The 15,581-nt window shown below is 44.7% G+C and overlaps 1 protein-coding gene across 2 annotated transcripts in view; it reads left to right on the top strand.

The window, feature by feature from the left end:
* Positions 1 to 15,581, top strand: part of NALF1 (NALCN channel auxiliary factor 1) — a 631,514-nt gene that overhangs the window by 586,127 nt on the left and 29,806 nt on the right. For both annotated transcript variants that reach the window (XM_060636716.3, XM_060636715.3), the window contains exon 2: positions 10,421 to 10,592. In XM_060636716.3, coding sequence (XP_060492699.1) covers positions 10,421 to 10,592 — 172 coding nt within the window. The remainder of the gene's footprint in view (positions 1 to 10,420; positions 10,593 to 15,581) is intronic.

The following is a 15,581-nucleotide window of genomic DNA, read 5'->3' on the forward strand; positions in this document are numbered from 1 at the left end:
ATTGAATGACACCTTTGAAGCCTCGGTCAGCTTCTCCCGTTTGGTGATCACAGCGTACAACTCAATCCCGATTGGAATTTCGGAGCGTTCACTCTGTGACTTCTTAAAGCCATAAATTCTACCAGGATCACTGGCACGTTTCTAGCGGTCAATACAGACCAGGTTTCAATCAATAGCATGTTTCAAGGGTCGGGTGACGTGTAAGACTGCTGTATTCCCAAGGCGCTGGTTCGCTCACATCCACACAGGGGCTGCCGTCTATTAATAGCCTCCCTGCTCCTCATTGCTGCCAGGACACATCAGGATAAGGCCGGAAACCATATCAGTGGCACAGTCTTGGCATAGCTGTTGCGCATCGACTCTGATGACGAAATCAGAAGCGCTCACTTCCATGGGAAACATAGACACTGCGAAGGTCCCACGCGACCAAGGGACAATGCACCTTCTTTGGGCAAAGGTAGATCATTATAGTTTTAACTGAGGACCCGTGAGAATCTGTGATTGGCGAAGTAGGACTGCAGTTAGGCACTGTGGATACGGAAACGCCCTGACGATATAGCAAAGATGTAGGAAACTCAGATAGATACTCAAAGCATTTGATATTGTAGCTCTGGGAGGTATACACGTATGTGAACATTTTGGAATAGATAGATTAGGAGTATTATCAGAAATAACTAGAAATTACATGACGAATTTACTTTGCTATTTCAAATTTTCCATATTTTACTTTGGGTTCTGTGACAAAGCTATGCATTAACTTTCTTCAGACCTTTTTGTGTGTGCTTCTCTTAAGTGAAGCAGTTGTAGGACGTCCCCTTCTATTTAGTCTTATGAAGAAGTGATACATCGGAATTTTTTAGCGAATGTACTGATTACTTATGACAGCTTAACTGAGTGTATGGGTATTTTCTAGATTTATTCTCCATTCCAGGATAGAGCACTGATTCATTTACTAATCATCACGTGCTCTATGTATTCTATGAGTCCTACAAAATAAGGAAAGTTTGACACATTTACTCTCTTTCTTTCCTTGGTGAATGTATTATCCCTTAATATGCCTAAGACCGGTTTCAAGACGTCTTATCTACAGACTCACTGCACTTCTTTCTTCAAAAGGCTGATTTCCCGCTGTTTGAACCCTTTCAACATTCCAAACTCGCTTAAGGCATGGGAGTCCAAAATTGAATTCATTCACTCATTCATTCATTCATTCATTCATTTATGTGGGCTCCACACCCAATGGGGAGCCCAGCATGGGGTCCAAACTTATGACCCTGAGATCAAAAAAGACCTGAGCTGAAATCAAGAGGCGGACACCCAACCAAAGGAGCCACCCAGGCACTCCCCAAAACTGAATTTATATTGAGGTGTTTGCTCACTGTCTTTTTAAAGGTGTGAATTGTAGTAGGATCGCTTTGCTCAAAGGATGCTTTTACGATAGTTCATACGGTGGGTTTAGAGGTGGATTTAGGGGGCCAAGTGGCATGAAGTACTACTGTGTTCCCAGGTCTTGGCTGGCGATTGGTCTGCAAAAGGATCTTTCGTTGACTCCCTGTTCCTATTGAGGACGGCAGTGTATCAACCCGTGGCTCAGACTTGGAAGTAGTCTCCATGAAAGAAATCCCTTCCTGGGGCGCCTGGGTGGCTTGGTCGGTTAAGCGTCTGACTTCAGCTCAGGTCATGATCTCACAGACCGTGAGTTCGAGCCCCGCGTCGGGCTCTGGGCTGATGGCTCAGAGCCTGGAGCCTGCTTCTGATTCTGTGTCTCCCTCTCTGTCTGCCCTTCCCCTGTTCATGCTCTGTCTCTCTCTGTCTCAAAAATAAACATATAAAAAAAAAAATTCTTTTTAAAAAGAAATCCCTTCCTTTCCAATGTCTGTAGTTAGAGCTTCCGACATCTTTGTTGCTAATGTGATAATCTGGTGACTGTGGCTCATTAAAAGAGGTCTTTCTTGACACCCTAAGAAATGGCTGCTTCCTGAGCACTTAATTCAACTACTAATTATCATCTTCATATTCATTTCTGAGTGTACAATAGGTGTAGTTTGGGAAAGGTATGAATTACTGTAATCTGTTTGCCAAAACTTTTTAGCCAAAGTCTCAGCCAAAGCATTACATCCATTTTTTTAAAATTTTTTTAATGTTTGTTCATTTTTCAGAGACATAGAGAGACAGAGCATGAGTGGGGAAAGGGCAGAGAGAGGGAGACACAGAATCTGAAGCAGGCTCCAGGCTCTGAGCCATCACCACAGAGCCCGAGGCAGGGCTCAAACTCACGAACCATGACCTGAGCTGAAATCATGACCTGAGCTGACACTTAACTGACTGAGGCACCCAGGTGCCCCAATTTTAGCTGATTTTTAAATTAATCACATAATGACATTTAAAATGTCTGTTTCTTTTTTTTAATTTTTTTAGTGTTTTATTTATTTTTGACAGAGAGAGAGAGAGATAGAGCTTGAGCGGGGGGGAGGGGGTGCAGAGAGAGAGGGGGACACAGAATCTGAAGCAGGCTCCAGGCTCTGAGCTCTCAACACAGAGCCCGATGCGGGGCTTGAACTCACAAACCGTGAGATCATGACCTGAGCCAAAGTTGGGCACAACCAACTGAGCCACCCAGGCGCCCCAACATCACATCCATTTTTAAAAGCAAGTGCAGAATAAACTCCGCTCTCCACAGCCCTGCGCGTTAAACCATACCCTGCCTCCTCTGGGTGGGAACCCGTGTCTTCTTGTGTCCCAACCCCACATTGTGCCTCAGGACCTAAACCACGGCATTTGGAAACAGAGGTTCAATCCATGAAGTAAGCTGTCAAAACCTTATTTCTTAAGGATTTATTGGGCCTCTAATAAAAGAGTTAGCTGATCACTTCAAAGGGATCCATACACTTCACTGTCTTGGAAGCCCATCGAGGTTCTGGTTTGGGCTGTTCTGCACGAGATCTCAGAGCCAGGAGGACTGGCTCACGCTAACCAAATCACTGGACAGAGCTCTGCAGACCTGAGGGCCGTGGGACAAATCTTTAATGAGAATTCCGAGGAAGGTACACCCAGGGCATTGAGATGCAAAAGCGCACAAGTGCTCCCAGCAGGGAAGGTGGACAAGGAAGGAGCTTCGCCTTTAGCACAAGCCATAGAAACATCCATCTCAGATCATGAGAGGTGCATGTAGACTTACAGACACGGCCACAAAGGGTGGTAGGAGCCAACCGGGCTAAGAGATCTGCGAGGCAGGTGGCAGGAAGAGCGTGGGTGCAGGGCCGTGGAGGGCATGGCACGTTTAGTGGCCCTACAGGTCACCCTCCACAGCCAGAGAGCACAGAGTGGAGAGAGACACAGACAGAAATGAGCTACCGTGCCAGAAGAGCAGAGTCACAAGTCTCTGGGTCCATTACAGAGTTCCAGCTTCTTCCTGAGCGCTGTGCAGAGGTCTGGAATGATTTCAAGTGGTGCAATGAAGTAATCAAACTAACGGGGGATAGATTATTCTAAGTTTAGGGTGGAGAACAGCATGGAGGAGGAGTCCACGCCTGAAATCCCCAAATGAGGTCCATGGATGTAGCCATGTGTCAGTGTAGGAGAGCGAGTGATGGTGGCAGCTGGCATGATAATGGTGGCGATAGAAATCAAGAGGTATGGAACCGTTGGGTGGCTCATTTAAGCATCTAACTTTGCATTTAGGTTCAGGTCATGATCTCAAAGTTCGTGAGTTCAAGCCCCGCAGAGGGTACTGTGCTCACAGTGCAGAGCCTGCTTGGGATTCTCTCACCCTTTCTTTCTGCCCCTCCCCTGCTCGCTCTCTCTCTCTCTCTCTCTGTCTCTCTCAAAATAAAATAATAAGCATTTTAAAAACTCAAGAGGTATGAGCAGGTGTTAGAGCTATTTAGGAGGTGGGCTCACAGGACTTGGAGATTAAACAGTCGTGGGACAGAGCAGAAGGGGGTGTCCAGCGTGACTCCCAGATTTCTCACTCTTGCCTCTCCCCGAGAGGAAGTTGCCAAATTCCACTGTGGACCCGCAGCAGCGATTGAGATGATAGAGTACTGAGACAGAGACTGGTAGGAGACCATTTCACCATTTCAAGGTAGACCAGATGCCAGAGAATGAGAGACAGAGAGAGAGAGAGAGAGAGAGGGAGAGAGAGAGAGGTGCTTTGGAAACAAAGATTTTAGCTTCTCTGTTTTAAAGATGACCATTGAATCCTCCTAAGAGTGGATGATTGCCCTGGAAGAACGTGTAGAGGAAAGTTTAGAACACAAGCCTCAGGGGTACCAACATTTTGGGGAGTGGCAGAGGAAGCAAACAACGGTGCCGGTGACGAGGAAGGACAGGTACAGATGGAGGAGGCGTGGCTGGGGGAGGGGCCAGCCAAAGTCCCATCATCAGGAGCACGGAGCCAGTGCGGGCATTGAAAGAAGGAGCTTCATCAGTAGCGTTCAAAGCTGCCAGGAGGTCAAATAAGAAAATAACCCATTTCAGCATCTGGGTTTATCATCGGAGCAGCCAAGTTGCTTAGAAAGAACAGCTTCTGTGGAGCGGTTGGGGCTGACGCCAAATGAAAGGGAGAGAGGAGGGAAAAGATGAGACAAGCCTGCAGGGGCCAAGCCAGGCAGGTGTGAACGAGGAGGAGAAAGGGAGAAACGGAGTTGGCTTTGTATCCCTGGGATAGCGCTGGAGACACAAGTGCTTGCTGGGGTTTTCTGAGCCCCATTCTGAGTTCCATTCATCTTTGGATGGAACATTCTCTCTTTATAAGAAAGCGCCGTCGATTTGCTTTGCTTTTTTTGTCATCTGTAGCATCTCATGCGTGTCCACAGATTCCCACAAATAGCTCCCTGGCTGGCAGACTGGCGAGGTCGCACCCCCTTTTCTGACCAGCTCCCTCTCCTGTGCGGAACGAGCCTGGGGCCCCGGCGTGGTGGTGAGCACAGTTTGGGCAGACTTCAAAATGTAGGGCAGCCCCAGGGAGCAAGGGGAGTTCTGAAGTTCTGGAGGGGAATAGACCAAGTGTTATGACAGGATCCCAAAGTGGGTCACCAGCAGAAACTGGAAGGTATTTGCATCTTATTTAGGAAATGGGGCCAAGACGTAGCCCTGGAGGACAAGGCGTACGGACATCGGAGGCTCAAGGAGCCCGGTGCTCAGTGTGCCGTCCATCTCCTAACACATTCTTCGCTTGCCTTAGCTCATCGTTAGGCAGGGGTTTGTTTCCTCGTTTTTCTCTTAGAATACATCAGTATTTCCAATTTCTGGGTGCCACGCGCTTTAACGAGACACGGACACAAATAAAGAAGAAAGCAGACATTCAGACACAGGAACGTGAACATGTATTTTGACCTCTACCTCTACTTACGTTGCAACGGCGTGCGTTGCACGCATCAGAGTGCAGTAGCCTGAGGCATTTGCTACAGCAGACTTTTGCTTACATAACCAATTATTCCACCCTCACATACTCAAAACTCAGGCCACTAATGCATTAGAGCTGACAGAAAAGGATCTAATAAAAGGTATCAACACATGTCGTAACTGTAGAAAGAATCTGTCCTTGCTAATGCTTGGGGAAATAGGAAAGCAACCTTCTAACACAAAGATGACAACCATTTTCAATACCTGACGTTCTTCTTCATAATAAAACATTGTAACCAACATGATATTTGTTTCAGCAGGCCAGTGTATATTTGCAATATCAATCTGCTCTCTAGCTCTAAAACACAGGCATAGATTTGGGGGAGGGAGGCAAACATATTTAAAGGAAATGAGAATCCCAGCTGCTGTTGGAAACATTTGAATCTTATGTATGTTTGAAAGGGTCTCCACAGGATCAGCCACAGCCAAATGGAATGTCCAGAACCAAGAGAAGTCATGGGAATCTGACATCGTATATTCCACTGGTCATTTATAATGGCGACCCTGTTAACCATGATTATTTGGTAACAAAATGGTGACTATTTTAGGCTCATCCTTATATCCACAGAAAGCATTCCCTTCCAGAACCCCATAGCTTAACATCACTCCCCATAATTGGGAAGCAGACAAAGAACCCCCCACAGCCCAGTCTTCCTCTTGAGATTTTTCAGCTCAACCACACTAGTGCCATTACAACCAAAACTTTGCCGGGCACGGAAAATTATCTGGAAAACACATCATTCTTCATTGTGAGTCTAGAGATGACTTCTGTAGACCAGGTTCCCTTGGATTGCCCCTCCTCTCCTCTCTCTTTGCTGTCCTGGCTCACATCTTCAAATAGGTCCGTGTCACTAAGGGATGTGAGTGCAGAAGCCAGCCTGGGGGGCAGGTGGGGTGGCTCGTGACAGCCCGCTGTGTGGAATTACAAGGCAAAGCTTCCAGAGTACGGTCCTGAAATGAAGTGACCTGCAGGGGGGGAAAAAGAGGATGTTAGGAATGAACAATGTTCAGTTGATGGCTTCCAATATGGCGGTGCATTATTAAAACAATGGTCTGGAAGTCAGGGGTTTGAGGTCATCATCACCTGTGATCTTTCTAGGCCCCTTTCCACTTTAAATTAAGAGGCTCAGAAAGACCACCACTAGAATCTCTCTACTCTGGAACGCCCCCTTCGGTGACTCCAGAGGTGTGGACCTGTTCATGTAGCGGTCACTCCCCGCATCCCCTCGAGGGGCGGGGGGTCTCCAGTTTCCAGCATTCCCAGTGCCGGTCTAGCTGTCGAGACCCGAACTCCATTCGTTTGGTGCTACAATCTCTCTGTCCCTGTTTCTTTATCTGTAAAATGTTTCCCGAACACGTCCCAGAGTCTTCATGGGCAACACATAACAAGTGCGAAAATGGTTTGGGAGAGAAGGAGAATATCGTAACCGAGATAGTAAGTAAAAATGACATCGTCCTTTAGGCCATTGTAATCACGTAGTCTGTTGCTTTTGCAAACTGCGACTTGAGCATGTCGCCTATTTACCGAACAGTGGGCAGCTGCCAAGCAAGGTTTCTGTACAGTCAGTGCTCATTTCCACGGGGCACGGGGCGGAAGTGAGCGTGTGGGTGAGGAGGTCATTTGCGGTGTCCTTCGTGAGCATAGGTACCTGGCAAACAGTGCTCTCCAGACACAAAAGAGCCCAATGCCCTCAAGGAGGGGTGTGGGTGGATGTACTCCAATCACCGGTTTTGTTTCTTTCCCAAATTATTGTTCAGCATCATATAATCATTTCTTCTATTTAGTGACATCTAAGAAAGCGATAACCTAATGCTTCTCTCTAGAGGAGAAGGCGAGGCCATCATAAGAAAAGATTGCCGACCTTCTTTATACTGCAGAGTTTGTATAAAAAGAGACAACTTCATTTACTCTTTATCGTGTGCTTCTGTGTGAGAATCCTTCAGTACTTTAACAAATTAACCATCTTGTTTCTTTAGCTTTGTGCCACTGAAAACCATCTAACTTTCTCAGCCTCTCTTCCTCAAAGACTTCTAAAAAGGCACTGACAGGTATCTCAGAGTCTCTTACTTCCCTCACTGTCCCCCGACAATCACAGCACACTGGCGGGAGCTAACTCAACTCCGGCTCACGTGTTCCTGGTTACAGACAACTCATACCTCACAAGACAGCCTGTTGTATTTCTTCTCTTCTGGCAAGAAAGCTCTTCAGCCCACGCCAGCATGTACTTGTCTGCCTTCCCTTGGTCTGTGTCTTCTGATTTCACACTTAGAAACCCATTGGCCATGAGCACACAGTAGCAATGCCCTCAAAGTCAACAGCAAAGGCCTCCCCTTTCTTTTTCTGCCCACGATGCTTCTGTTCCCCGATTGCTTTCTGACGTATCGTATCCCCTGAACCAAAATTTTGGAAGATGTGGAAGGCTCAGGTGACGAACATTCCATTGCATTTGGAAAGTCTCAGAGTTAGTTAATAAGAACTAATGATGCATGGAAACCCGGCTGGAGAGGTTGTTATCGCTCCGTAGAAGGTCCAGAGCCCTTTGTACTTTTGTCCATAGCTTACAACCTGATATTTATAAAAAGTGCTTTGATTACTTACTAGGTCTTTAAGTAAAAAAAAAAAAAAAAAATCTGCCAAGGAAATATAGCTGAAATAGCATGGAAGGAACCAGAAGAAAAATGGATCCATTCCAGTTGGGTGATGCTAAGGAGTTTGATTGCAAGGAGAATGTGTATATTTTCCGAGAGGCTTCGATCTGTGATACCCCATTGTCTGTGAGAGGCGACAGGGTCTTGCCTAAGGTGGGGTTGACCAGGTACAGGATATGACTTGCTATTCAGAAACCACTTTAATTTGAAGAGCTGTGCAATAGCAAAGTAGGAGGCGGAATGGAGAGGAGACTCTGGCCCATAAGAATGCGTGCAACTTTCTGAAATTGTGTAGCGGTATTCCCTAAGAGCAAAGAGGTCACTCTACTTTTTTTTACAACCCCAGAAATATGCAGAATGTGAACATTCCTTATCATGGAATTTTATTGTTGTTGGAACTGTAGACATACTCAACTTCCCCTGGTACTGAGAAAAGGAAATTAAAACCAGGAATCATAAGACAGACACTGCCATTCCTAGATTACAGCTTGGTTTATGTCATAAATCCTTCATATATCATATTACATATTATGTTATATTGCACAAATACCAATGTATTTTGAAAAACAACCTGCATTGCCCCCGAAACATGGTTGGGAAACCACGTTACTTTTCTTTCTTCTGAAACTCGTACTTTTGACCTCTTTCTGACAGCATGAGGGCACTGTCCCCACCTGTCACCTCTGTCCCCTTGCCTCTCATTCACACACCCCTTCCCGTTGTTTCTGCATTGAGATTTAAGAAATCGTAGGGGTTCCCTTAGCTATTTGTAGTACTTTTTTCTAATGTACACTTTTATGTTAAGACCTGTTCAAAAGACCTATGAGAGTGCCAATTATTTATGTATTTTCCTATCAAGTTTTATAAACCCTTATAAATGAATTGCTGATGACAGCGAATAAATGACTCTTAGCGGTCTAACCTTAAATCTGAATCTCACATTCATTCCATTTTACCCCCACTGAGGCCCCTTCAATCAAAGACTAAAGTTTCATTTTGATCAAAGCAACATAAAGTGATGAATAAAATTTCAATACCAAACAGACACTGGCCAGGCACACGCAATTTGGTGCTGATGTCAGATGGATTCACAAACTCCCTTGTGATTTTACAAGTTCTTCTTGAAAAAACATTTTCGGATTAAGCAGAGCATCATTTTGAAGAGTGCAGGACTTGGAGCCCTACAAAGAGTGGGTTTGAATTCTGGATTTTTAAATTTACTTCCATTACTAATTACGATTTGTACGCAAAGCATGACGGGTCGTTACCTTCGAAGCGTGTGCTGAGCATTACATGGAGAAAAACGTATGTGACACGCTTAGAACAGAGTATATCAACCAAAGTTGATAAATACTATGTACTGTTCTTGCTACCATTGTCAAATGTTTATGATCTCTTATCTCTTAGTGTACGTCTAACTGTAAACCATTCATGTTTCTAGGGAAGGCATAGTTGACAAAATCTTACCCGACTATTATTAACCCTAGAGACAGACAGACAGCAGCCCCCCATGCCAAGGATCTGGGAAACACCTGCTTCCCAGCAACCTCTACTGTAGATGGGTGCTTTCGTCATCGTTTTATTTGGATTGAGGTTGCACCCTGTTTCCTTAGGCAAGGAAGGGGCATTTTTTTTCAATATTTATTTTCCTGACTAGCTATCGAAAACAAAGAGGTAAATGAAGTCATAATCATTTCACATCTCATTACGTGAACTGAACACCTAACATATATCCGCATGGATGGTCCAAGCTGTCGTTCGCATGCACTGCAACGCCAACACATGCCAGGGCTGACCTAAGTGGGGTGTTTCCGGGCTTTGGGACGATGAGGTTTTTAATGCACTTGATGTGAGTCATGAATGGAATTGCCCACGGCTACTTTTGTGCGTCTGGAGTGGAAGCGCTCGCTGGTGGCCCTGGTTGCAGAGGACACAGCGCCATCTAGTGCCCATTGGGAGCATAGCTGGAGGGGCCTCCTGCTCAGTCCAACGTTGCAGTCTGTTACGGGTTTTTTGGTGTTTGTTTTTTTGTTTGTTTGTTTACTTTCTGTATCCCTGGACTTTGAAACTTCAGGTTCTGATGAACGCCACTATTTTTCAGACGAGCTTTGTCAAACCAAACGCCGTGTGACCTTTTGCATAGTGTCGGAAAGGCTCGATCCAATCACGTTTGGCTCTGTTGCAGACTTCTGTGGCTACCTTGCTATCACTTGCAGCTAGCGTTGTGTAAAAGAGCGTTCTGGAAATGAGAGTTTCCTTAGGATCCACTTGGCACCACGGCATGCTTCTCACGGTACAGCATGTCCTGTACGAGAGACAGAACTCTTGTCATCCCTCCCGATTTTTGATTCTTCTCTTTTTTCAGATTGTCTACAAAGCCTGGCTGTGTTCCCAGTACTTTGAAGTCGCACAGTTTAACTGCAGAAAGACAATTCCTTGCAAGCAATACTGTTTGGAGGTTCAGACGAGGTGTCCGTTCATATTGCCCGACAACGATGAAGTCATCTATGGGGGACTGTCCAGTTTCATCTGTACAGGTACAGTGCAGGGCGGGGTTGTCACTCAGCCGCTCCTGGTCTCTGCTCTCATAGGTGATGTTTGTCTGCTTTGCTTTTGCCTCCTACTGATGTCACCTTGAAGACATGCCTGGTAGTTTTCCACGCTTTCCTTCATCGAAGCCCTGAACGAACTTGGTTGGGAAAGATCACGTTATCGATAGGGGACCTGTGACCCACGGTCATTTACCTTGCAAAAGGATACTCCTGAGGGGAACATGTTAGCAATCATGAGACAGGCTTCAACTTGACTTAGAGTGGTTGGATTCTGCCTGGAGCTTTGCATTACCTGAGAACAGATGATGTGACCAGGCCAGTAAAATTTCGCTGCTTCTTCAGATCGGTAACGTGTTCACGTCTCCACGTGTATTTTCTGAAAAGGTTTATGTTACTTTATCTTAAATGAGTCTCAAGACCATAAAAAACTGGCTGCCTAAGTTATTCGTGTGTGTGTGTGTGTGTGTGTGTGAGAGAGAGAGAGAGAGAGAGACGCACAATAGAGGCTAGATACAATTTTAACTCCTCTTCCCCATTAACAGTGTTTACTTCTTCCAGCAAATCATTCAGGCTGGGCCAAACAACAATATCAGCATTCAATTTCTGGGTATTTATAAGCATTACATAATTGAGACACAGAATAAGACGTTAAGGATAAGAGTAAATTGTTTTTTGCTTTTATTTTAAATAAATGGCGAGTAGACACGTGAGAACCAGACACTTTGCCACGGTGATGTGATAGAGCGTTATCTTGGCACAAAAAGTACTACACATGTCCTTGTCACTAGATGGCTTCCATGGAGGCAGGGTTAGTTTTCAAGTTTTGAGGATAAAACTCTACAGTACGTGTCCAGACATGTGAAAAGCTCCTTCCTCCTTCTATTAGACCTTATGAAACCCTTCTACAATACAGTGACATATTGAGATGCTCGGCATGAGAGTTTATCAAATTATTTCCAGATCACATATTCACATTCCTATCCACTAGCCATTCTGTTCGAAGTCTAGGCGATAAGCTATCAAGAGACAGTCAACCAAATTTCTCCCTGAAAAACTGGATGAGTATTTCCTGTGCTTCCCAGTCCAGTGGGAAGAACATCTAAGGGAAGGTTATGAGATAGGGCCTTTCGTCCTATTTGTATGCATTGTCTCTGAGCCATTGGGTGGCTCCTCGTTAGCAAATTAGCAATAGCAAACACCCCCAGGCACATTTGCTATGAGGGTTATGGATAAGAGAGAAGCACAAAATATGTCTTCAATAGGCAATAGCCGTTGTACATAAGAAAGTGATCTGTAGAATGTAAATGCATTTACCAATCATTTTTGTTATTCACTGATTGAATGCTGAGACTATTTTCCCAGCTCCTCTCTGATGGGAAGACAAAGAGAGAGGGAGAGAGAAAGAGACAGAAAATGAAAGGGGAGGGAGAGATGGAGGGAGGGAGGGAAAGAAGGAAGGAAGGGAAGGGAAAGGAAGGGAAGGGAAGGGAAGAAGGAAAGAAGGAAATTAGTATCATCTCCCTTTAATTGAGCCAAAATTCACCAGACACAGGCTATTAATTTACTTGACATTCACAGAAAACTTTCCATAAATGGTCATCAAGATAAAGTTTTCAGCTCTTGACTCTGTGGTCGATTAGGTGTCTATGATTTTAGGGACTTCAGAGTAACTCGTGGCATTTTATATAAAGGCTGTATGTTAGTTCAGTCACATGCATATAGATTTTTTTTTTTCCCCAGAGAAGGTCGGTAGTTTTCACCAGATTCTCAAAATAGACAGCAATCTCAAATGAAGGACCAGGTAGTTGTCTTTCTCTTCTGTTCCTAGCCTCCGTATGTGTGGATCTGATACCGGTTTGAGTATTCATCCCTTTTCCTTGTACACTTTCAAGGCCATCCGAAAGCTAAAGATGGGATATAATCTCTTTCTGCAGAACACAAGCAGGAAGTTCCCTATATATTTTTTTTTTAATTGAAGTATAGTTGATACACAATATTATGTTAGTTTCAGGTATACAGCATAGTGATCCGATAAGTTGATAGATTATGCTCTGCTCACCACAAGAGCAGCTAACCATCCGTCACCAGGCAACACTATTACAGTGTCCTTGACCATATTCCTACGCTGTGCCTTTTATCTCTGCGACTTATTCATTCTGTAACTCGAAGTCCGTACCGCCCACTCTCCCTCCCCCATTTTGTCCGTGCCCTCCCCGCCAACACACACCCTTGCCCTCTGGCAACCATCGGTTTATTCCTTGTATTTATGGGTCTGTTTCTGCTTTTGTTCGTTTGTTTGGTTGGTTGGGGTTTTAGATTCCACATCCAAGTGAAATCCTATGGTATTTGTCTTCTACCTTGTATTCTTAATTGCCTTTGAGTTTTGTAAATTCAGCTTTTTCATAGTCATAGCTACATCACCGCAGGAAAGAGACAGGAAAAGGGAGGTGTGTCATTGGGTCCGAGAAAATGCCATGGACCATAGATTTCTGGGAGAATGCCATCACTGAATACCCAGAACCTAACTCTTCATTCACCACTCAGTTGGGCTTTTTTTGTTCCTTTCATCATTCAACTTCTCAAAAATGTGCAGGATAAATTCTGAAGGCATTTTACCTTGAAGTTCTACAAACTGTTTTGACATAAAAAGATACTAATCCTCAGATTGAGCTTCTTTTCTACGGTGTGACCCAGGCCTTCTTGAAGAATTCTTCTCTCTCTTGGTAACTAGCAGTCACTATTCCCCCTCAGATGTCCGTGGAAATTTGCTACTGGACCTGAACAAGAGAGATACTGATGCTGTCACTTGCTGGCTTGTCACTACTGAGAATCGTTCCAAACACGATCCCCCAAAATAGCATGTTCTGCGAAGAAGTTAACTCAGAGAACAGCTCCCAGGGGGCACTGGTCAAACCTATGGAGCCAAGTGGCTTGACACACTTCTAGAGAAACTAGTAAGACCTTTATATGTATAGCATTTATTCTCGAACATTGTCATACAATTTTTGGTGGCTCATCTCTTGCAGATGGGCATGGAGATCCAAATAACTCACCTTTTAGATGGCATGAATGAGAGTCATCTCAAGTGTCTTTATGCATTTTGAATGCAATGTCTTCTGTACTCAGGCAGAATTAGACTAAATAGAGTAGAGAAATAGGAATATTTTTTTCCAACTTCCCGATTGACTGCAGATAACCTGAGGCCAACTGGGATGGCGGGCTCACAGCCGCTTTACATGCTCACAAGTAGCAGTGGGCTTGCTGAGCCCCTTCCTTATTGAAATAGGTAGAATGACAATCACTGAACACAGTTCTGTTAGAAGGAATTAGCCAATAGGTTGGTCTTAATCTTGCCTTCAGTCATTCCTCATTGTTGCTTTAACTTAAGGGTTTTTTTTGCATTCTATATAGTGAAAAATATAATCATTTATTATCAATAGTTGGATGAATAGATGGAGTTTCCTTCAAATTCAACATATTTAATTATAGAGGTTTCCCTCCTATCGGAAATAAATCCAATTCACAAATTCCAGAAGAATAGCGATCCCCTCTAGAGTCGACCTCAAAAAAGTGTTCAGGAAGCACATCCCCCTGTCTGGCTTGTTGCCAGATGCTGTCCGAGTGAATCAATTTTGTTCAAGGTTCCTCTCCATGGTAACAAAGCAGCGGTGTTGTGATGCCTTTTCCTGAGAGTCCCCCGCACCCAGCCATTTAGGGATGTGGGCTTACAGGACACCCAGTTCCTCCTCTCCTATGTGCTATTATTACCTATCTGCTGACACCCAAGATTCCTGTCATCTGCCCCAAAAGGGCCTCTCAGCCCTTCGGTTCAGTTTGGGTGCAAGTTTTGGTAACAGTTATTAGGTTCAGGATTTAGCACCTCCTGCTTTATGTGGCTTTTGTGACTTACCCATCGCATAAATTTGAATGTATTCAATGTTTATGTCTCGATCACCTGCTACTCCATGTGTCTGTGATCCTTAGTAAGCCAATCACTTATGAAAGAAAGCAGACTCTCAGACAATGCGTGCCTGCTGCTGTTCAGCGTCTTTGACTGAGGATGCTACAGAAGGTCATGACCAAAGGACAAACCACAAACGTAGATGACAAGAAGGGTTCCTCCTTGTATGTTTCATTCTGATTCTGTTTTAGGAAATGAAGGCAGGACACTTTGCCTGAGATCGCTCTTGGGTTTTTTTTTTTTCTGTTAAAGAATAAAAGTGGCACATCACTGAAGGGGTATTTGAAAAATTAATTGGGGAGAAATTCTGAGGTGCTGTCAAGGGTGAAACCTGTCTTTTACTGGGAGGCATTTATTGAGCTAAAACTTCTCAAGGTGGGCCCAGTTCCCAAGCTCAGCTCGCATAATGCGCTGCTATTTTAGAAACCCGGCTTCTTCCTCTTCAGAGTGCAAGGGTGGAGTCGTTCGCAGATTCTGGATGTCAACCCATCACTGTGATAATTATGCGGGTTTCCCCTCTGCACCCTCCCTCGCCTTGTTCTAGAATCCCCAAGAGAGATCCTTGATTGCTTACCTGTAATAGTGAACCAACATTAGGAAAACAGAAGTAGCAGAAGCTCACAGGCTGTGGGTGCTATGGTAACAAACATGAAAATTACCACTTGATTGATAGATAAAATAGAGTCGACAAGATTTGCTGCGGTATTTTTCATAAATTAGTGAAAGGGGAAAAAAAAGTAAAGTTGGTCTGCTGGGGGTTACTGACAATGGAGATAAAACATATTTTGAGAAATCTGTGTAAATTCTGCATTTCATTCTCTTGGCTGTGACAAGAATAAGGTTATGTTTCTGTCTCTGGGGGGAAGGCGGTGGGCTGCTGTTGTTGGTGCTGGTGACAGGGCTGATTAGAAGTGATGGAGGACGGGCGCCCCCTGGTGGCGAGACTGCGCTACTGCAGAAGGAGGTGGTGACCAGGAGAGACTGCTGGGGGGGGGGGGGGGGGGGCATTGGAA

This window comes from Panthera onca, chromosome A1 (assembly GCF_046562875.1).
Source record: "Panthera onca isolate mPanOnc1 chromosome A1, mPanOnc1 haplotype 2, whole genome shotgun sequence".
Lineage (NCBI taxonomy): Eukaryota > Metazoa > Chordata > Mammalia > Carnivora > Felidae > Panthera > Panthera onca.